This window comes from Xenopus laevis, chromosome 1L (assembly GCF_017654675.1).
Source record: "Xenopus laevis strain J_2021 chromosome 1L, Xenopus_laevis_v10.1, whole genome shotgun sequence".
Classification (NCBI taxonomy): Eukaryota; Metazoa; Chordata; class Amphibia; order Anura; family Pipidae; genus Xenopus; species Xenopus laevis.
Window position 1 is genome coordinate 171,765,760 of NC_054371.1, and position 24,041 is coordinate 171,789,800.

At 39.6% G+C, this 24,041-nt stretch overlaps 1 protein-coding gene across 1 annotated transcript in view; it reads right to left on the bottom strand.

Moving 5' to 3' along the window:
• Positions 1 to 8,531, bottom strand: part of LOC108716375 (piwi-like protein 1) — a 101,506-nt gene extending 92,975 nt beyond the window's left edge. Inside the window, exons 1-2 of the mRNA XM_018262473.2 lie at positions 8,381 to 8,531; positions 5,893 to 5,970 (exon numbers count right to left, since the gene is read on the bottom strand). Of these exons, the coding sequence (XP_018117962.1) occupies positions 5,893 to 5,961 (69 nt within the window). The 5' untranslated portion in view covers positions 5,962 to 5,970; positions 8,381 to 8,531. The remainder of the gene's footprint in view (positions 1 to 5,892; positions 5,971 to 8,380) is intronic.
• Positions 8,532 to 24,041: the final 15,510 nt, after the last annotated feature.

Below are 24,041 nucleotides of genomic sequence, written 5' to 3' on the forward strand. Positions count from 1 at the left end.
CTGTAAAAGTGTCCTGACGCAGACCTATGTATCCTTCTGACTCTGTTCGAGTGACGTGGATCTGACTAGCAGGTTGTCTAGGTATGGAGTGAGCACGATCCCTCTGTGCCTGAGGTGCGCAATGAGAGGGCTGAGTACTTTGGTGAACAGTTTTGGCGCTGTACAGGAGGCCCAAGGGAGATGCTTTGAATTGGTATTGTCTGTCTAGAATTGTAAATCTTAATTACCGTTGAGATTCCTTCCCGATGGAGACATGTAAGCATAAGGTCTATCTTTGTCATATAGCATTTCTCTGTCATATACATTAATACTGATTGAATCAATTCCATAATGAATCTTTGTTTTGGATACAAATAGGGCTTCAAATTTAGCACTGGTCTGAAATTGCCCTCTTTCTTTGATGCCAGAAATAAATTTGAGTAGAAACCCTTGTAGTGCTCTTTTGGAGGGACTATCATTATCACTCCATGTCTTGTAGGTCTTTGACTATGGGCTTTTAGTTTGATTATGCTTTTTGGAGTAGACAATCATCTGACCGTGTGAGGGTGTAGGTTGTCAAACGGAATTTTTTACCCTTCGTTGACGATGGAGAGTACCCAGTTGTCCTGTATGTGGCTTTGCCAAATTGGAAAGAATTCCCGAAGACGTCCATCTACCCCTCCTGGACCTCTCTGTCAGAGTCAGGCTGAGGTGGACTTTAGTGGGCCTGACTTCCTGTTTTGCTTTTGTTGCATGGGCCAGGATGGTCTGCTCTTTTCGAGGTCTCCACTCGATTGCACTGAGCTAAAGGAAGTGATTCGGAAAGGAACGCCCTTGTGAACTACATTGTCTATTGTATGGTCTATTTGGTGGTCCTGATCTAGGCTTCTTCCCTGATATTAAAAAGGTGATCTTGCCTCCCGTAACCTCAGTGATAATTTGTTTTAGGTCGGGCCCAAAGAGTGTGTCACCTGTAAATCGATGATTGAGTAATTTGGTCTTGGATGCCGAGTCTCCCAACCACTGACGTAACCATAGAGCCCTTCTGACTACTATGGTATCTATACTAGTTTTGGCTGCCAGCCTCACTGTATCCATGGCTAAATCTGACAAAAATGCTAGTGCTGTGCAAATACGTTGCAGATCTTCCTTTAACTCCTTTGGTGATCCTTTTTTAGCAGTTCTGGCACCAGAATCTTGTTGTGCGTGTTAACCCTGTAGATGCCACCGTCGCTCGGAGAATTGCTCTGACATGTGTATACCCCCTTCTTAGAAAAACGTCCATCTTTTAATCCACTAGGACCACGTCTGTATCCATAGTGTGCTATTTACTGGCTTAAGGCTATCTGTAAAGAGACATAAAACAGCAACCCTTAGTGATTTATGATCATACCCTTTATTGCCTGCAGGCATTCATTATAAGTACGGTGTAAAAAGCAGTACTGTATAGTGGAAGGTAATGACTAGCAGTACGTTCAGCCTACATGCTGTTATACTACTCGTGCAGTTGTTATATCCCCTCCTACAACAGTTCCTTTACATTGTCTTGGGGACCATTAAATATCTTGATCAAATGGAGCTCTATTAAAGTCTGCCTGGTGTCCTCTATAATTCTATATGTATCGGAGCTGTAGAAGCTGTGTAGTGGTAAACAAAATGGCGCCTGCATATCTAGTACGCCTAGCACGATGTTTGTCGCCAAAGTGCTGAAACCTGGAAGTGTGGCCACAGTGTAAGCGTCGCCCAACTTCCTTTGCAGTAAGACTATACGCTCTTTGTAAGAAGCCGGGAACTCTGTGGTCCAGTAGCAGACAACAGTACTTATCTCTGAGATATTACTGTCACATAGGCAAAATCCAATCGTTTAGCCCAGCAGTCCTGTGGTGTGGTGTACGGGCTGTTAGCTTTCTCTGTAGTAATACAGGATTACTTTGGCACACTGTGTAATAGTAATAATAATGAAGGGAAAAAAATTAACTGTCCTAACGTCCAAGCAGGTCAAAAGAAAGAACTGAGGGGAACAGGAGGAACATCATCTTATGTGAGGGTGGAGCCAAAAGTTCTTCTTCTGTCCTGCCTCCGGAGGTGGATACTAAACCCCATAGCGTCTGCACTGACAGGTAGGGCCATTTTAGAGAAATATCAAACTGCTGTGTCCTCTAAAGTTCAATATTTCATAAACCAGTCCTGTTATTTGTGGTGGTTTTTTTTGTGTTTCTACAGCACACAAAATTGGGTTTTAAACAGCTACCTTGTACTAAAATTTAACAACCCTATGAACCAGAAAGCAGTTTTAATATCAAAACTGATAGTGGAGGTCCTTAAAATATTAGTAATTTGTAACAAAAACCATAATTCAATCATTCAAGTGGAATAATTCATTTTTTTTGGTTAGTAACCGTGACAACTAGAAAGTATTTTCAGGTACAGGCCAGAAATCAAATATCATACAGCAAACTAATTAGGAATTTAAATTTCTTATGACTTTAAAAGCCCTTAATACATTTAGGGCTTATTAATTTAAGATACACCTTCAAAAATGATCTTCTATTTAAAAATACCGTATATACTCGAGTAGAAGCTGAGTTTTTCACCATCCAAAATGTGCTGAAAAAGTCTACCTCGGCTTATACTCGGGTCAGCGGGCAGTAGTTGAGATTTCAGTCACTTTGACTGTTGGTTATATGAAAGAATTAACAGTGCGCCCCCTCTGTTGGTAATATGAAAGAATAACAGTGACTGCAATATCACACAGCTCCATCTGTTGGTTATATGAAAGAATAACAGTGCGGCCTCTGTTGGCTATATGAAAGAATAACAGTCACTGTAATATCACACAGCCCCTCTGTTGGTTATATCAAAGAATAACAGTGACTGCAATATCACACAGCACCCTCTGTTGGTTATATGAAGGATTAACAGTGACGGCAATATCACACAGCGCCCTCTGTTGGTTAAATGAAAGATTAACAGTGATGGCAATATCACACAGCGCCCTCTGTTGGTTATACAAAAGATTAACAGTGATGACAATATCACACAGCACCCTCTGCACACAGTAGTGGGACAGAAGGACAATGCACACAGTAATCCGTTTGGCAATTCTCTGTCACCATCAACTTTGCAAAGAAGTCCGGTTGATCGCTGGGGGGGTCACTTTGGCGGAATGTGCGCTGCTGGGAGACAGGGCTGTAGTTGTGTCTAGGCTTATACTAGAGTCATTAAGTTTTCCCAGTTTTCGTAGGTAAAATTAGGTACCTCGGCTTATACCCGGGTCGGCTTATACTCGAGTATATACGGTAGTTTTTTGGTAGTACTTTTAAAGAGAGCAAAAATATCTTAAATTTATCTTAAACAGAACTGAAAATAAAAGAGCAATTGCAGGTTGCTTAGGTACGGGATAAATGCAGGCTGAGAATCAGCCTCTCAGCTGGCATAAGCTTCTCTTGTGACCAGATTCACACAGAGTGACTTTTCCCACTGACATGCATACACATGCATCTGGTCGCTCCAGGTACAGTCACAGAAGGCTTCAGCAAAAAATACCAGAGCTTCTCTTTAAAGAAAACATTTTTGAGTGTACAGAATGGAAACAAATGCTATGTTGAACAATTAGTATTTTTGTCTTTAATATAAATATAAAATATTAATATTAGGGATGCACCGAATCCACTTTTTTGGATTTGGCAGAACCCCCGAATCCTTTGCAAAAGATTCGGCCCGAATACCGAACCGAATACCGATTTGCATATGCAAATTAGGAGTGGGAAGGGGAAACCATTTTTTTTCCTTCCTTGTTTTGTAGCCAAAAAGTCACGTGATTTCCCTCCCCAGTCCTAATTTACATATGCAAATTAGGATTCGGTTTGGCCAGGCAGAAGGATTCGGCCGAATCCTGCTTAAAAAGGCCGAATCCCAAACCGAATCCTGGATTTGGTGCATCCCTAATTAATATTACGTTCAGATTCTACCAGTATGAATAGCATACATACAAGAAGAGTTTAAAGGCTAACTGCTGCCATCATCTGGACAATAATGCCGTTTACGTTAAAGGAATTGTTCAATGTAAAAATAAAAACTGGTCCTTTAAGAATAAGTCCCGGTAAATCTGCATTGGGATTGGATCCCCTTATCCAATACCTGTACAGCTTTACCGGGACTTATTCTTAAAGGACCATGAGGGTACAGGAAATCTTAATAGGAGAAAAGCTTCCGTGGACAGAGCTGCAGTGTCCTATTTTGTGCAGTTGGCTGAAAGCAGGGGGCCCGGCTAATCAAGTAAGTGAAGCATGGCAAGGCCCCCTCTTAGACACAAAACCCTGGCAAGCAATTTTTTAAAAAAATTTGGGGGGGATCTAGCCATCAATTTTTTTTTTTTACTTGCAGGGGGCCCCTGATCACCCATGGCTTTTTATAACTTGTGGGGTGGGAGGCCATCAATTTTTTTTTACTTATAAAGGGGGCCCTGCCACCAATGTTTTTTTTAAAAAAAAAAAAATTCTATGGGGGGGCCCTGGCACCAATGTTTTTTTTTTTTAACTTATAGGGGGCCCTGATCACCAATTATTTTTTTTTAACTTGTAGGGGGGCCCTGATCACCAATTATTTTTTTTAACTTATAAGGGACCCTAACCACCAATTTTTTTTAAAAAAAATTATGGGGGGGCCTGGCACCACAGTTTTTTGTGTATAAGGGGGCCTGACACTCAATAGCTTTTTATAACTTGTGTGTGTGTGGGGGGGGGGGTTACCTTTTTTAGCACTGATGTCTGTGGTCTTTTAACTGTAGTGTGAGGTGGCCGGGATCTGGGACGGGGCTTGGGGGCCCTGAAAATTTTGTTGTAAGGGGGCCCGTGATTTCTAATGGCGGCCCTGGGCATATGGGTCATAACTGTATACTTTTGAATCTGACCCTTTGATTTGATCAAAAGCAAATTAACTAACTAAACAGTTATGTGTCATGTTGCCCTCCCCCTGCAAGTCGCTGACTAAGAGTTAGACTGATGGAAAGCAGGAAGTTGGATTCTGGCTATTATGAGAGACATCTATTCACTTCAGCCTTTATAGATTACATTTTGGGCTAACTATATTAGAAACATTTTTTTGTTTTGCACACTCAGTTTACCCAGTTTTTATTTTTAAACTGGACTGTTCCTTTAACCTGTCAAATGGGATACAACAAATGTCAAAACAGTTTATGCTGCCGTTTAAGCTACATATTTTACACGTTGGACACAATTATAATGGCCTTTATAGTTGCCATGCAACAAAATGTGTACGTTTGTTAGTATAGGTTGGCAAAACAAACCAGATATAAAAGTTCCACCAAAACAAACTAAAAGTAGTAGAGAAACCCTTATTAATGGCACTAATGCATTTTGACCACAGCTGTCCTCCTCAAGCAGTCTAGCAGTATGGTGTCCACTATGCTAGAGTCCTATTACAGTTCTTTGATGTTGTTCAACCAGCCTTTGAAGGTTCTGCGCCTTGTTATGCAGAAATTTTTCTCCTTGTCTTGAATCAGAGACTATGGCACACCACATACATATGGATACTGAAGCAGCCTTTACCTGCAAGTCATCTACATAAGATTTTATTGTGATCCATATGACCATAATGGTAGTGCCATGGATGCCGAGACCAACCTGAAATAGTAGTCAGTTAAACATATAGATTGAAAGCAAGGACAGAAGACTTTCTTCTTAGATGTGTATGTATAAAGATGTATCTGTCTTTAGTATCCAAGGAGTGCAAATGGAATAAGCATAGCCCTGCAATTTTGCAGCTAAAAAGTTCCTACAGAAAAAACAACCAGTACATTTTCTAAGATCCATACAAAATGCAATATGTAGGCCTTACAGAGAAACTCTAAAAACTAGATTCAAAGTTGTATGTAGACTGCAATATTCAGACCTTTCCAGGTGCTGGTGGTTCTTGACCACGTGCTCTGCCTCGAGCTCTTGCTCTGGCTCTTCCAGTCATTTTTATCTCCTATAAAACAAAATATCAATTTACATATAGCAAAAGTCAGAAAAGAACATCTTCTATAATGCAAGATCCTACATCATACAGTAAAATGTTGTTGGTTTAGAAATATATTCAAAAAAATGCAAATAATTTATTCTTAGGACCATGGATATTTTGGACCTGAAGCATGGTGATCAAAAAGGACTCCCTACCACTACTTAAAGGGCACCTGTTGGGTAAAAATGATATCCCCAACCAAAGGTGCAGGCTAATAGAGCCAGCACTGAAGTTGGGGATAACAGTAGTATATGTTAGAAAAAAAAATGCCTCCCGCCAGTGCCACACTACCTGCACCGGAAGGGAGCTCCCAGTGCGAGCAGCCATGTCTGGTCACTCACATGCGCATAACGCGAATGTGATGTCACGTGCATAACGAGCAATTCGGGGCACATTTTCATTATGCACATGCGAGTGACCGGACATGGCTGCTCGCACCGGGAGCTCCCTCCCGGTGCAGGTAGCGTAGCGCTGGCGGGGGAAAATTGGTTAGGGATAACATTTTTACCCAACAGGTGCCCTTTAATAAATATAGTAAAAGTTTAATATGTTTATTTCCATCTGCTTTGTTTCACAAAAAAATATTTTTAGCCTTACCTGTCTCTATGCAACATATTACAGTTCAGCAACACCACTTACTTCATGTTGCCGGGCGCATCCATATCCCAGGCTGCTTCCAAGCCCAACACTGCAACAGATCCAAATTAAGGAAGAAGCACACCAGTTCAGCTAGGCAATGGCTTTAGCACATTTATTTGCAGAAGTATTGAACGCACAAGCTTTCGGGGTCCAACCCCTTCCTCAGGTGCAACCCCGAAAGCCTGTGCGTTCAATACTTCTGCAAATAAATGTGTTAAAGGCATTGCCTAGCTGATCCGGCGTGCTTCTTCCCTAATTTGGATCTATGCAACACAACCACAAGTTCTTTATCATCTCCGACAGGGCTCCTATTGTATTTCTGTTATTAATACAAGAAGCCAAGAAAGAGGAAGTACAGTCTGTCAATCAAATGGTGGGTCAATTACATGGCCATAAATTGCCCAATTCATTGCCCTTTACTTCAAATTAGCGGTGGGTGTGTTCTAACGGTCCATGCCAGAAGCACAGCAGGTGTGGGACAGCTAATCACAGCCCTGCAGTCACACAAGCAAAGATAGGCTTCAGTTCCCTATCAGGTCAGTCTATCTGCTGATGCAGAGTGCCCTGCACAGCCTGGGAAATTTTGTATAAATTAATCAGAAAATTAAAGCACATTTCTTTGACATCTAAAAGGGTTTAATACACTGGTACATTCTTGTTTTATTACATAATATATCTCCTTTAATGTTTACATGATTTTTTAGTGCAGACTCTAAGATATGAAGATCCAAAAAACTCCAGGTCCCGAGCATTCTGGCTAACAGGTCCCATACCTGTATTAAACATAACTGTGCTACAAATTTAACGGTGTAGCGGTAGCCCTGTAGTTCATAACTAGGGTAACAGATAGGGATACACAGAATCTCAATAAAATATTCTGCCAAATCCCAATATGCATTTACTATTACCAAAAAAAAAAAATGGACCAACTTATAAAGAAAAAACTGAATAGTTTTAGGGTTTAGATGTAGTTGAATCCTATAAAACACACTGGGGTTCAAATTCTGGATTTTGTGCTTCTCTAATTAGAGAGTAGTGATGGGCGAATTTATTCGCCAGGCGCTAATTCGTCAAAAAAAACGGACGCCGGCGTCGTTTCGGGAAATTTTCGGCGAAGCAAACCGACGCAAATTCGCCCATCACTATTAGAGAGTATGAGTGACAGTGTCAAGTACTCCTGTAGGGTTTCATTTGGAAATCCCAGGGATATAACTATTAAGCAGCCCCAACCCTTTTTACCTATTCGCCAAATTTCAATGTAAAAAAAAGTGTTGGGGAGCAACACAAGTATGAAAAAAAGTTCCTGGGCCAAATAATATATTGACTATTTTGTAGCCCCATGTGGACTTCTAGTTTCAGTTTTTTTCTTTAAGAAGCAATGTCTTCAAGCCTAGACTTCTAAATAAGAACCTGCTGATGCCACTGGGAGCAAAATAAAAATGACATTTACCAATGATAATCCAAAGCTCATCTATCTGGAAAGCAGTGAAAATGTTTTACCCTCTAATAAAACCAAATTAAAGTTGTTGTTTTTCTTTTAAAGTAAAAAAGCTTATTTTAAATATGAAAACTGCACAGGGCAGGCACAGATAAATGGTTATTGATTAAAACCACTCGATTATTTCTTAGCAGGTTTCTATTAATTACAATAACTTTTTTTTTTTTTTTAAATATATTCACAGTAAGAATTAAACTGTATAACTGGAAAGGAAAAAAAACATTTCTAAGGCACATTTACCTTTTCCAATGCGAGTCAACAGGTGAGGCAATGCACAGCCGTGCGCTCTTCTCCTCCACTCAACCACGGACCCTTTACTGCGGAGAAAAGCCCGCGAAAAACTCCTCCGCGTAGTAGAGACCCTATTTCTTGCTGCGCCACAAACTATAAATCCCGAAAGATACGCCCCTTAATATATACTGTCAGTTGCCGCTTTTACTGTGCGGAAGGATAAATTCATAGACGCATACACATGACCAATGAGAGGCTACTTTACAAGCCTATTGCGTTGGGTTCTAAAGTAGAACATGTAACAAACTGTTGGGTTTGATTCCTGGATTAAAATGTGGAAATAATTATATGATTGACTGTATTCTGTACATAGATGCTCTTTGCCCTTGTAGCCCAACATAATACTTTCATTTTGGACGTAGGAAGCTAGAGTTGGTTTCAGAGCTAAATTAATTTCAGACGTTTTTCCATAGCTTTAAATGGAGGTTAAACATGATAAACCATGAGGTATTTTTTCATCAGTTTCAATCTGGCCCATTGTATTTACAGAATACTTTCCTTTTAGCCTTGTTCCATAACATGCATATGGACATTATTTTTTTTAAATAAAATATTGGTGATCCCTGGCTGTACCCACTCCCTGACAATATTATTGAAATTGGTCAAACAGTATGTACTTTTGAATACGAGAAGTTCACGCAAGATTAGAACAGGGTCAGTGCAGGCCTAATTTGCCTTTTCTCTGGAAAGATGGTAGAGCACTAAGGGGAGCAAAATCTGGCAACCCAGGGTGCAGAGCTTAGTGCTGTCAGACATTGTGACATCTGGGACTCGCAGTCTTTCTCATACAAATACCAACTACACACTCTGGACACGGTGCTGCATAAATATTTGTGTGCCATTGTAAGAGGACAAAGCACTGGCAGCATGGAATGCCCTGAGCACCCATTTTTTGCACCTTGCTCTAGGTCTTGTGCAGGGGCGATCCTGCCCAATTTGCTGCCCGAGGCGGCCTTTGTTTTTGCCGCCCCCCACCTCCCCCATTGCACTCACCTTAAGCGCCGGACGGGGGTCGGGGGGTCCACGTCACTAGTGCAGAGAACGCAATTGCGCACTCTGCACTAGAAGAGGCGAATTTCCGGGTTGAAAACCGGAAATTCAGCTCTTAGTTACCAGGAACGGCATTTTTTCCACCCCTGGCAACCAGGGGGGTGCTGCCGTCTGACGCCTCAACTCGCCTCAATGGCGGAGCGCCCCTGGTCTTGTGTCTTTAGTAGGGATGCACCGAATCCGGGATTCGGCCAGGATTGGGCCTTTTTCAGCAGGATTCGGATTCGACCGAATCCTTCTGCCCGGCCAAACTGAATCTTAATTTGCATATGCAAATTAGGGTTGGGAAGGGAAATCGCATGACTTTTTGTCACAAAACAAGGAAGTAAAAAATGTTTCCCCTTCCCACCCCTAAATTGCATATGCAAATTAGGGTTTGGATTTGGGGGTTCAGCCGATTCCAAAATAGTAGATTCGGTGCATCCCTAGTCTTTAGCTTTATGAGCAGGAACTCAGGTTAAAAAGAACGAAACCCTCATTTATTGTTTAACTAATACCCTCCTGCAGAGACCACCCCATCCCCAACTGCAGCTAAAATCCCCTGGCCTGCCTGTACAGCTACTGTATGAAACTGCAGATTAGTACAGCGGGGTTCGTGCACATTGGAAGCAATAGGGACTTTTAGGTGCAAACGAATGTGTATATAAAACGGATCCGCACACACACTAGTTAATGCAGTCGGGGAGTATCCCCTTTTATTCAGCCACCAAACATTCAACGTTTCGGGGGGGGACACCCACCCTTCATCAGTACACAGAAGCGTAACTAGAGGGGGCGGGCCCTGGCGCAGGACGCGCTGCCGGGCCCCTGCCCCCCTCCGTACACCCGGAAACTGTCCAGGAATATGCGCCGCGCAGCGGCGTGCGTTCTTCGCGGACTGCCGGGGGGCCCTGAGGGGGTGCGGGCCCTGGCCCGCTCGCACCCCCTGCTCCCCCGGTAGTTCCGCCACTGTCAGTACAGCGGGGTTCGTGCACATTGGAAGCAATGGGGACTTTTAGGTGCAGGCATGGTCAAGCAGGAGGTCTCTGCCAAGGAGCTTTCAGTTAAAAAAAATACAGAGGGGGTAAAGTTTTTAACCTCAAAACCTTTTTTAAGGTTGGGAACAAGGTTTGTGGCACAAAATGTTTTTAAAGATCAAAAGTTCCTCTCAGTTGAATTAACAGCTTAGTTATCTAAAGGTGAACTAAACCCTAAAAATGTATGTGGCTAAAAATGGCATATTTTATATACTGAACTTATTGCACCAGCCTAAAGTTTCAGCTTGTCAATAGCAGCAATGATCCAGGACTTCAAACTTGTCACAGGGAGAAAAAGGAAATTATTTTTGAAAATTAGAATTATTATCTAAAAATGGACTCAAGTAATTCAGAGTTTTCTGGATAACAGGTTTCTGGAGAACAGACCCCATACCTGTACAAGTAACTTTAAAAGCTACTTAGAACTAATGCACTTTCATTATGCAAATTTTAATATTTGCGTTTATACCCCCTTTAACTGCATTTCACAAGTGAAATAGATTGGGTTATAAATAATCATTCCAGTCTCCTTCTGCGCTCAGAACATGAATCAGCTTTTCTTTTTTTCTTTTCTTTGATGTATGGAGATTATTTTAGTCAAAGGCATGAAACTAAGGTTACTAATATTTACAAGCTACAAAACCAAAATGGAAAACTGTTTTATATACTGTAGCTAAAGCAGTAAATTAGTATTATATACAGTAAAACAGCAGATAGTATTTATTGTACATAAACATATATTTATATTAATTCGGATTCATCTGCCAAGGTAAAGGAAACTCTAATCTATCGGTCATATTTATCAAACGATGAAAACTATGTAAAGGCAGTTCTCCACAAAATGTTCAGTTAATTCATCTGTATAGGCTTTTGAAGTACTTATTGGAAAATTCTATAGGAGATTTAATTTACTCTTTGATAATTGTAATGACATTCTTGTTTTCAGTTGATACTAGAGGTAAAGGTTAATTCTGGCTAATGAATTGCACAAAAGGGGGACAAATTGTATTTCAGAGGAAATGTTTGGCATGCAGGTGGGTATGGGCATTCACAATATTGTTATTACACTCATTTATAAGGTGCCAACACAGCCTGGGGCGCAGTACATAAGTGTACATATCAACTGAGATACAGGGAAACCAAAACAATGGGCCCTGCATGCAAAGGCTTCCAATATAAAGGAGAGCATAAGAATGACAAAAGATATAAACTTGTAATCTTCCCTTGAAGGCTATTTTTCCGTCTCTTGAGGTATTGGTTAAAGAATACAGTAACATAACAGATGGGTTGAAGAGAATTTTTCTTATGTTTACACAGTTTTCTGTTGGGTGGATGTGCAAATGTGGCAAATATCAGCTGTGTTACAACCAAAGCTCTTTACTCCATGAAGCAAACAACACATTTGCATAGGGGTTGTCTATGAGTTCTATGGTATTTGGCCAGCTTGGAATGCCATAATAAGACTGATTTCTAACCAATCATAAACAAAGCTCTTACCATAAGTACATCTGCCTTGCCTTATACCCAATTCATACTCTTTTATATAAATAGTGCCACTCATCACAATTTACCAAACTCTAAATTGTATAACCTTGATAAAACTTGATAAATAAGCACAACATGATAATCTGTTTTTTTATAATTGAAGCTGCCTTTATACCCCTCTGTATGTAATGCAAGTTAATGTTAGGACATTTCTGCAGAATCCTCTATGTCTGTCAAATGAAGTTCTGCATTGTACCCCCATTCATACTAAACCTTGGATTACTATAAACTCAGTACCTGGCATCTGTCCCAGGAAACGTAATACCATAATAATGTAATTTAACAGCTTTGACAACTCAGAGTAAAACCCTTTAAACTCAAAATTACAACTTTTTCAGATGATGGCAATTTTATGGCTTACTTAAAGAAAAGGCAAAACACAAAATTGCACTGGCAAAAATGTGATTTACAACACAAAGAACACACGTTCTTTGCAAATTGTGTTTTGCACCAGTTCAGCATGCTTTGATAAAATATTTGTGTGTGGTGTATAGGACAGGGCCCACTGTAGTGACGTGTGGTTCGACCCGACCCCCGTGGGTCTACCCATGGGTCGGACGGGTTCAGAACAACATTCGCACACTGCTTCCGGGTCGTGGGCAGGTTTGAGTTCAACTCTTCCTACTGGTCTCCCTGTCCACAACCTTACTCTGTCGGCTTCTGCCTCCGGCAGACTCTATTTATAGGTGTGCACCTGCCCCACCCTTTCATGACATCACAGATGGGCGGGTCATGTACAGGTCTAGAGTTAGGATGCCAGGTCGGGTTGGGAGTGGGTGGGTTAGGGTCGACTTTTTGTTGACCCACACATCACAGCCCATGGCAAATGGGGGGGTCCAGAGCATAGCTTTTCTTGAGCAGATGGTCCTTCCACTACACCTAGTAAATGTTGCACTAATATTGTAAATGATGCCCATGGAGGTGACAACATTTGAACACACAGTAGACTTTTTTATGAAAACAAGTGAAAAGTGCAGTGGCTCTTTAATGTTACGCAAGAGATCGATAACAGAATTGTTGTCCAGTTTGCTTGGTGCAAGTCATTTGCTGCTCTGACACAACATGCTACATAAACTCTGTAATTACTGCCACATTGTGCTTTGTGCCAATACTTTGCAGTTTACACTGTCTTAATAAATGATCCTTGCTTGTCTGTGTGCATGTCTAGTGACTTTCATGACATGCCTTTCTTGGTTTATGCTATACAAGCAAGCAATAAGGAATAATGTTGGCAGAGCTCAACGTATGACAATGCTTGGCGTCTTCTCCCGGTTAACGCTTGTTTTGCACAGACACTGCCTCTTAAAATCACTAGCCCAATAAATTCTATCCAGAATGTGACATCCTTGCAGCAGAATCTTGATAAACTGGCAACCTGGGCAGCTAAGTGGCATATGAGATTCAATGTTGATAAATGTAAAGTCATGCACCTAGGACATATACCCTAAATGGGACGGCACTAAGCAGATCCATAATGGAAAAAGACCTGATTGTAGATACTAAACTTGTCTGTAGCAAGCATGCCAGTTAGCGGCATCAAGGGCAAACAAGGTCTTGAGCTGTATTAAAAGGGGCATAGATTTGCGGAAGGAGGGGGGTTATTAGGCCATGTATAGTTTTGGTCTCCAGTGCTTTAACAGGACATTATTGAATTAGAGAGGGTCCAGAGGAGGGCAACTCAGCTAGTAAAAGGTATGGAAAATCTTAGCTTTGAGGAAAGATTGGCCAAGTCGGGGATGTTCATATTGGAGAAGAGGTGCTTAAGTGAGGGATATGATAACTGTATAAATATATAAGGGGATCATATAATAATCTTTCTAATGCTGAATTTACCAGTAGATCCTTTCAGCTGACAAGAGCGCACCCATTCCGATTAGAAAAAAAGAGGTTCAGTCTAAATATTCGGAAGGGGTTTTTTACAGTGAGATCTGTAAAGATGTAAAACTCTCTCCCTGAATCAATTGTACTAGCTAGCTGATACATTAGATAGCTTTAAGAAGGGGTTGGATGGCTATGGAAGATAGCTTATAGTAAAAGTTGATCCAGGGACTAGTCCGACTCCATCTTGGAGTCAGGAAGGATTCTTTCCTCTGCGGAGTCAAATTGGAGATGCTTGAAATGGGGTTTATTGCCTTCCTCTGGATCAGTTAGGCAGGTTATATACAGACTTAAAGAAGAAATCAACCCATTTGTAAAAAAACCGAGTACCCCTCACCCCAGGTAGACCTCCCTCCTCCCCCCAGGCTAACTGCCCCCCCGGGAAATGGCCCATATTTTATACCAGGGGTAGGCAACCCAGGGCTCTTCATCCTGCTTGCAGCAGCTCGGTCTTGCAGCTTTGCCTGTCACGTCGTCTATACAGCACTTGCCGGCGGCATCTTGAGTGTACGACCGCGGTAAGCTAGCAATTCGTTTACCACGAACACTCAGGAAGCCGCCAGGAGGAGCGAGGGCAGTATAGATGTCCCAATGAGTGACAGGCAAGACTGAGCCACAGCAAGATGATTCTTCATGGTCCTTACCGAGGTCACACACTCAAGACAAGAGAGGGACGATCAGCATGGAGCTTCAGAAACAGAAGTCACATTAAACTGATGACAACACTAGCATTTAATAGGGCTAGTCAGTGTTTAATTTATTTCAAAGTAGGCCTACACTGCACTTCTGTTTGTTGTTACAATTAAAAAAAGGTTAAAACTTTTAGCTGTGTTATGTTTTGCGGCTCCAGACTATTTTTCTTTAGTGGAAGAGGGGGCAAAATGGCTCTTTTGATAGTAAAGGTTGCTGACCCCTGCTTTATACTTACCCCTCAGCACAGATTCTGCCAGTGGAGTTCCACGCATCGATCTTCTGAGTCCTCGGTAAGCTGACTGGGAGATCGGTATTTCGGCGCAGTTTTGAGACTGCGCACGCGCGGAATTACACAGAAATTGCCGATCTCCCAGAGTCTGTGGGAGATGGCCTTCCTGTAATTCGGCACTTTCTGGATAACTGGTTTCTAGATAATGTATCCCATACATAAGCCTTTGGTCGGTATTGACATTTATATCTGTGGTTCATATAAGGTTATATATCCCTTGATATGAAGAGTCAGTTCACATGAGGGTTACCAAATAGGTGCTACATATATTCATACTTTATATCTTGCAGATTGAAAAAGTAAACCTCAATAATTCTAAGAAAATGCTGTCAGGAAACCAACGTTTGCATGTGTTTATTGCCTCCAAAATATACATAATATTTAAAGCAATGCTTAACATGTTTGCCTTTTGGCAATAATAACAATTACATTGGATTTCTAGGGTATACTGCATTTTAGTAGATTACCACAAGAGGTCCCAATTGTTCACGCTAACAATGAACATTTTAGATATTGCACATCCACACAGTTAAAGTGTAAGGTGAATATGCCATTACACAGTTTTTTAAGACCATGAAAATGCAATGATAGTAATACAGGTAATTTGTGTTCAAAGACCAGCTGCAGGCGACAAGGTTTAAAACCATTTTATACTTTTTTCATATTTATATATAAGCATGTGTGTATGTGGGTTAAGATGTTAGTGTTGCTGCTTTTTATTGGGACTGATCAAAAGGGCTGCTAAAACTGTCAATAGTGAAATGAGTTGCATCTGGCAACAGAATACTTGCAGACATGTGCGGCTGGCTTAATTAAAATCCTTTCAGTGCAGTTTCTACAGTCAAGATGTTGGTTTACTTACAAGACAGTGGCGGTTAGTGCTAGGCGAATTTCTCTGCAAAATTCGCAAAACGGGGAAAAATTCACGAAAAATCGTGAGATCGGAAAGTTCACAAAAAAACGTTTTATGAAAAAATCTTGAAATTCGGACGTTTTCACAAAAAAATCTTGAAATTTGAAGGTTTTCACACAAAAAATCGTGAAATTTGAAGGATTTCACGAAAAAAAATCGTGAAATTTGAAGGTTTTCACAAAAAAATTGTGAAAATCTGACATTTTCACGGAAAAATAGTGAAAATCAGAAATTGCGAAACGTGGAAATTCACCACAAATTCGTGCAAGGCGAATTTATTCACCCATCACTAGTGGCAGTAAATTTCTAATAAAATGGCTCAGTAAGTCAGTTTAATACAATGCAATGACATAAAACCTTTTCTATTTCAGCAACACTAATGGGAGGGATGCATGGGACTGACCTGTGCAAGCATACAGTTAGGGGCAGATTTATGAAGGGTTGAAATGAAAATTCAAAATCCAAATTTTCAAAATTTTTTATGGTCAAAACTGTCAAATTTGACTAGGGAGTTATTCAAATTCAATTTGAGTTTTTTTAAAAAAAAATTAATTTGATTTTTGAGATTTATCTGGCCCTTTAAGAACTCAAATTCTACTATTCGCCACCTAAGACCTGCCAAATTGCTGTTTAAGTCAATGGGAGAGGTCCAGGGATAATTTTTGAGTTGTTTGCAGCCTTCCATGTTTTTTTTTCTGAGAAAAACCTTGAATAGAGATTTTAAAATTTGAATTGAATTGAATTCAAATTTGATTAGAGTGTTTTGGTCTATTACATTCATCCGAGTTTAAAAATTTTTTTTTTTTTTAATAACTTTCGATTTGGCACTGCATTGATAACTGCTGAAGGTATATCACACATTACATAGTGCTTTGTGTCAGGTGGGCTCATATTTGGCAAATTGGAACAAGGATTTCTACATCAGTTCTCTCATTCAGCTTACTGCTAACAATTGCCCAACAATTATCTAAAAACAGCAGAAACTTGTTTTATTTCTGTTGTCTTGATCTTACACACTGAATGTACACAGTTACAGGAAACTAAAGGGGCTACATATTTAATGTTAGTTCCCTTGCATAGTGCCCTTATCCCCCTCCTCCTAACCTACAAGCTTGGTTCATACTGTGCACTCAAGCAAGTGAGCACAGCAGGGTTCATGGCCACCATGTTTTATGATACTTCCAGGACCAGGCTACCTGATGATAACTGTAAGCTGACCTGATCACTTGTATTCTAATTTTATCCACTATTAAAGGTGTAATAAACACTCTAATTCATATATTTCTAATGTTGACTGTTTTTACTAATAATCTTTACTTCATTGAAAGTCAGAAACAAGCCTGTCACACTTAGGGGGTTATTTACTGAGCTCCGAATACCCGGAATTCCCCGAAATCTGAAAAATTTGAGATTTTTTGTGTTATAATAGGCTTAAAAAAAAAATCACAAATTTTTCGGAATGTATTAAACCCTGAGGGCTAAAAAGCCCGAAAATAAAAACACGGCATTCCAAACCTGTCGAGGTTGCATAAAAGTCAGTTGGAACAGTCCCATTGATTTTTGGTTGTGTCGGGGGTTTCGGGCAATTTCACGATGTTTTCGGAGCCTTCGGGTGAAAATTCAAAAAAAATTCAGGGAAAATTCACAAAAAATAGTGAAAATCTGAGCTTTTGCCGCAAAGGTAATTTTCGGGAAAATTTAATAATAAATAAGCGTTAAAAATCCGAGCGGGTTAGATCAGAGTTTGTTGCAGCCGATATTGAGATAAATTCGGACCTTGATAAATAACCCCCTTAGAATAACCAGCAACCAAGTGAAAAGGGGTACTCACTTGGATGTGCTAATGATTTTCTGTTAACAGAATTTGAAATTTTGGAAAACTGTAAATGTTTAATCTATGCGCTGTGACTATTTGGATACATATGTACAGTAATCCTTATTTTTGTTATCTTTATCTGTAACATTTATTTTGCATTTTGATACTAAAGTAAAACATTTCAATAAATAATTAGTTATTTAAAAAAAAAAGCACACTCTATTATGTGTTATCATGCAAAAGCATACTCCCCTGACCCTTGTCACTTAAGCTGGCCATAGACGCAAATATATAGCCTTATGAATCTAAGGGGCAGATGCATCAAGGGTCGAATATCGAGGGTTAATTAACCCTCGATATTCGACTGGGAATGAAAATCCTTTGACTTCGAATATCGAAGTCGAAGGATTTTGCTCAAAAACTGCGATCGAACGATCAAAGGAATAATCCTTCGATCGAACAATTAAATCCTTCGATCGAACGATTAAATCCTTTGAATCGAACGATCGAAGGATTATCCTTCGACCAAAAAAACTTAGACAAGCCTATGGGGACCTTCCCCATAGGCTAACATTGGGTTCGGTAGCTTTTAGGTGGCGAACTAGGGGGTTATACTTGCCTGTTTTTACCATCCACTCTCTATTGCTTTGGGAATTCCGCAAATGCTCACAAGCCTACAGTACAGCAACAGGAGTAAAAACAAGCTCATGTAGGCAATTCTTTAAGGGGTTTGCCACAATGTTTTTTTTGTTTTTTTTTAACTTTCTGTTAATTGAAAATTTACACATATAATGATATTATGCATTTCTATACATGAAATAGAGAATATTACTGATACACGTTCTAAGTTTTTTTGTTCAGCGTTATGTAATTTCTGTTTTTATCATAAATTTCAGGGGGGAGGGAAAAGAAGAAAACAGTGGAAGGTGGGGTTTGGTGGTTGTAGCAATATTTATTCATATCCTTACAATTTATGTAACAATCCTTCACTATATAACCATATATTCCGCACCTCTTCAAATTTTTTTTAGCCTATTATTCAACAATGCTGTAAGTTTCTCCATTTCAAAAGTCCACCACATGTTGTTCCGTATTGCCACAATGTTTTTTAAATACATTTCTTTTTTGGTGCATTGTGCTCCGTGTAAGAGTTAGAGCACACAGAAATGCAGTGGATACAAACAGGATAGCATTGACATATAAACATTGTGCACTAAGCAGGCCAGACTTCTCTGTCCCTGTGTGGTTTACAGCCCATAATACTGTATATTTTGTTGATCTATCTCTACCTTAGCCCTACCTAATGTATTAGTTCTCACTCTCCAATTTTGAGAAACTCACCCTTTCAGCCATATATAACATACTTATTATGGTATTCCCCTACTTATCTTTGCTGATAAATGTGGCATCAGTCTTTTCCCTCATCACAAAGCCCTAGACTTTCCTGCTTTTTCTCACACATAGTCTCATGATTTGCATGCTCCAGGCACTTTGTGTGAAATCCACATAGGTTATAGGCAGACTAGGAATACTGCTGGTAAAACACTAGTAGTATCTGGAAAGGGTATTTTAAAAATAATGCTCTGTGCTCCCCAAAGGAGAGAAGGCCAACCCAGATTAGGGTTGCCACCTGTCCGGTTTTGACATTGTATTCATAAGCGATGCCTGCCTCCAAACTGTCTGCCTGGTTTTCCAAATAGGAAATCAGCCAGCTGCTGATCACCATGTCATGGTCCTTCCCCTGATGGCATGAACCTGCCCCATGACACCCACCCACTTGACATCACCATCCCCTGCCTGGAGCTAATGACAACAACATTTAGATATTTTACTTTGCATGTGTAATGTAGGAGTTACCCTTCTGTGACTGTTTTGATGTGGTGTAATTTTAGAGGGTCTAATAATATAATCATTGATGGTATTTCTTTAGTTTACTTTAGCTATTTCCAAGACTGTAATTTGATTGAATACAAACTTTCTGAACATTGCGATGTTTAAAGAATGTGCAAGTCATTTGACTGAATGCATAAAATGACCCTACATCCAAATAGAGGACCACAGATGCTAGCCACAAAAAAACATACATGGGGACATTTGTCGCCCACGGTCAAATCTTAAGTCTCCTGCAAATGCTTTCGCCCAGAAATAATGTGAATTGTTAACATACCAGTAATTTTGGCTTTCCAAAGTTGCCTCACAAGGATTTTTCAAGCAGCAACATTTCAATTATGTATACCTTACATTTTTGAACAGTTTGAGTTTTTGTTTAAAAAAAGTGATTTTTGGTTTGCTTTTGTTCTTGGTTGAATATATTTTTCAATTGCTTTCCATTTTTTATTTTTTACCATTTTTCCAAAATCTAAGTTTAAAGTTTAATGTTCGTGTCTCTGGTGTTTGAGTCTGGCAGCTCAGTAATTCAGGTGCAGATTCTGAACTGTTACAATTTTGCAACATTTAGTTGATACTGTACATTTTTTACAGCATCTCTGGAGTATTAGCAACTATTGTATCAATTCTAACACGTGCCTTTAATGAAACTCATGGATTCTGCTCAGCAGGGACGAAGATAAGAAATACAATACGGTAAAGCTGTACAGGGATTGGATAAGGGGATCCAATCCCAATGCAGATTTACCGGGATGTATTCTTAAAGGACCAATAAGTGTACAGGAAATCTTAATAGGAGAAAAGCTTCCGTGAACGGAGCTGCTGTGCCATATTTTGTGCAACAGCACGCTGAAAGTAGGGGGGCCCGGCTAATCAAGTAAGTTAAGCATGGACGGCCCCCCCTTAGACACAAAACCCTGGGGGCCCGGGACAACTGTCCCCCCTGTGACCCCCTGACGGCGGCCCTGAGTACAGGTATGAGGCCTTTAATCCAGAATGTTTGGGGCCTGGTGTTTTCCAGATAAGGTATCTCTCTGTAATTTGGATCCCCATACCTTCAAAAAATCATTTAAACATTGATTAAACCCAGTAGGATTAATTATATCTTAGTTGGGATCAAGAACAAGGTTACTGTTTTATTATTACAGAGAAAAAGAAAAAAATATAATTATGTGATTAAAATTCAGTCTACCGGAGCTTTCTGGATAATGGGTTACCAGATAACTGATCCTATATCTGTATTTTTTTTTTTTTTTTTTTTATAAAATAGCGGGTAACTGAATGTTCTCTTTTGTGGGAAGAAGTCAAGAAAAAATAAAAGAAATATCTGTTTAAATCAGCCCCTTGGTATACAGTTCTGAAATACAATCCATAACAGATGCAGTTACTTAACATGTTGTAGTGACTTGAAAACCAAGTTGAGGAATGTCTGTATGCAAGTGTATTTAGGCTTTGAAGTATATTTTATGTCCTATAGAACATTTATGGTACAGTATGCACTAATACATATCTGTCTTTGGTAGTACGAGTTAATTACACTCTCTTACAACATAAACTGAGGGCCTGGCCCACAACAACTAAAGAGCTGAAAGCTTTACAGACCACCAACAGACGTAACAACCTTTTATTAGAGTAGCATACACATTAAAACAACCAAAAGAGGAAACTAAATGGGTTATTTATCCTTACTTATAGCAGGCTAGCCATCTAGCTGGAGTTATACATGCAAGAAAACCATCAATATTCGAAGACAGGAATTCAATCTAATATCAGGGTTTCATGCACTCAAGTAACCCTTTGAATAGAAAAAAAATACTTTGTAAGAAAGGGACAGATGAGGAGGGGGTCTGATGAATACTTTTCAGCTCGGCAGTGAGTGAGAATGGTCCCCCCTGCCTGGGATGTTGATGAATAATCTGCAAGGCTCAAGCTGAGTGTTGGACTCAATGCTTCTGATATCCCATACAAAAACCAATCAGCACACGACGTCCATTTGAAACACAAATGAGAAGGGGAGGTGGGAGGTAGCCTTTGAAATAACGACAGAAGAGTAAAATAAGGGCTTGCTTAGAACAACTAAGAAACGAGATTTTAAAGTCCCAAATATTTTCTTTATTTTTGTATTATTCATATGTTACAGGCTGGTTATTATCTGGGTTAAAGCTACAAAGAATTATGAAATCAAACAGATAAGTGCAACTGTTTTCACAAAGACTAGCTTAAATCAGATTTGCTCTTTTTAATTGGGTCGGGAACTGGAAGAATTAGAAAATAAATTTCCACATAGCAGGGACCAGAACATTGTGGATATGTTGATTAATCCTGCACAGAAGGAGAGCAGCAAGTTTATAATGCTTCCCGGAGTGATTAGTTAATACATGTACTGTATATCCAGCTGCAAATCTCTAAAAATTCCCACTGTATATTCAGAAATAAACAAAGGGTTGCATAATTCAATATTTAGCAGAAATTATGTTAGGTGTATGGTGCATTGAAAAATCTAGTGCATGAAGTTTTTTATAGTGTGCTGTTCTCACTATTTGAATTTATGAACTGTCATTTACCACTTTTAGGGGGTGATTTAACAAAACATGTATATGTGGAAACCATGACCATGCCTATATTCACACATATTTTAATGTCATTAGTTGAGATTTATTTTAAAATTGCAAAAACTGGAAATCAAAATGGCGTTGCCTAAAACTTGATTGGGATGCATAGAAATGGAAGTGTTTCTTTAGCATTCAAGCGTGGTGAAGTCTTTTCTATTTGATATTCATGCTACAAATTCTTAGCTTGCTTGAAAATAAATGCAAAAGTGTGATTCCATTTTTTTACTGGCAACTTATCTTGATCATAGCCCTAATTAACCCTGTAAAATTTCTTAGGAAAATTTGTATTTAATCTGCCCCTAACTATCATACTTATTAGGATTTCCATCGAACCTATATAATGCTAGGATATTTGCCTAAAACTCTAATTTATTATCAATGCAGTAAAAAAAATAGGAAAATATGAATCAAATGTTTTATATATAGTGAGTAAAACTAAGGGAATAATGTCCTAACCTATATAATGCTAGGATATTTGCCTAAAACTCTAATTTATTATCAATGCAGTAAAAAGGGAATAATGTCCTAAGATATATTCTGTTGGTTTTACACTATATTTGTGCCCTTTCTCTATTGAAAATGCAATAAACAATTTATTCATGCTGGATAATAAAATACACTAGGAAATAAAAGACACTAGAGCTCAAGTATTAATACGAGGCAAATCTGCATCTGGGCAGTAAACCATGATAAAGAATCACATTTTTGCTTTCACTGTTCTATCTGCAGCTGGTTGAACATGCCAATGACCACTGCTATGTGATACTGCCCAGGTACAGATTTGCCCAGTGTTGAAAATAAGCCCTACTGGTTGCAGTTAACCATAACCAATCAATATGTAGCATTTACTGGTCACAGTTAAAAAGCAAACATTTTTGTTTGGCTTTGTCATGCTGTTCATTTGGCTTCCAGAATTCACCTTTCAACAGGCATCAAACAGCACACCCATCTTTGTGTAATACATATAGCATTGGTGCTGGTACAGAGCAGCTGGTTGTGTTTTGTTAATAGAAAATGGGTAAAAAAAAACCCCTGCTTTTTTGCATTTTGTCAAAAGCTTTGCCTCTAACAGAACCCTTAATTGGCATATTTGAATTAATGTGTGATTTCTTTGTGAACGAAAAAAAACTTTTATTTTGAGAAAGCAAGTCCGGTATCTGGCAGGCAGTGTACCATTAAGTAACCTATAAAGTGTGCAACTTTATTCTGTATATTATTGCATTGTAAGGTATAGAACTGAACATAGGGTTTTGTGGATGACATACCCGCTATTTTTTTAAAATGCTGTCAGTGTAGGGGACATATAAATGTATTCCCCATTTATTTTTAATTCCCCTAAGGATTGGTCATAAAGGGGCCCCTTAATTTAATGAAGGGAGTAGTCCCTTCCTGGGTCACAGCATTGCACCTAGCTATACCAAGTTGTGTAATGATATATAATAAATGAGCCATGTGGTCTCATGGCTTTCTGCCAAAGACTCCCTTAAGTGAATTGAAGGCCACATGGAGCCGTCATTAGTGCAGGACTAGTAAGGGGTAGCTAGATCCCGTCACCAACTCTCTAAGAGAAAAAGCCAGATTAGGGCTACTTAGATAAGCAGCTCTTGGTTCCACTGAGGAGGAATAGAAGGGATTAGATCACAATGGCATTGTTTCCTAGTCAGGGAACCAGAAACAGGTTATAGAGACTAGATAGATTCCCATCTGGGTTCCACTAAGAGGTGTCCCCAGAGGAAACAGGAGAAACTCTGGGTGGACTGTATACACCCCTCTATCAAGCTACATTGGAGTGATTTCTGTGCCAGTGGTCTTAATTGTGAGTATGTATCTGATGACTCTATGACCCTGCTCCGTATCATTGTTATATCTTCATATCTTCATAATAAATCAGTTTGGTTATTGTTCAAAAAA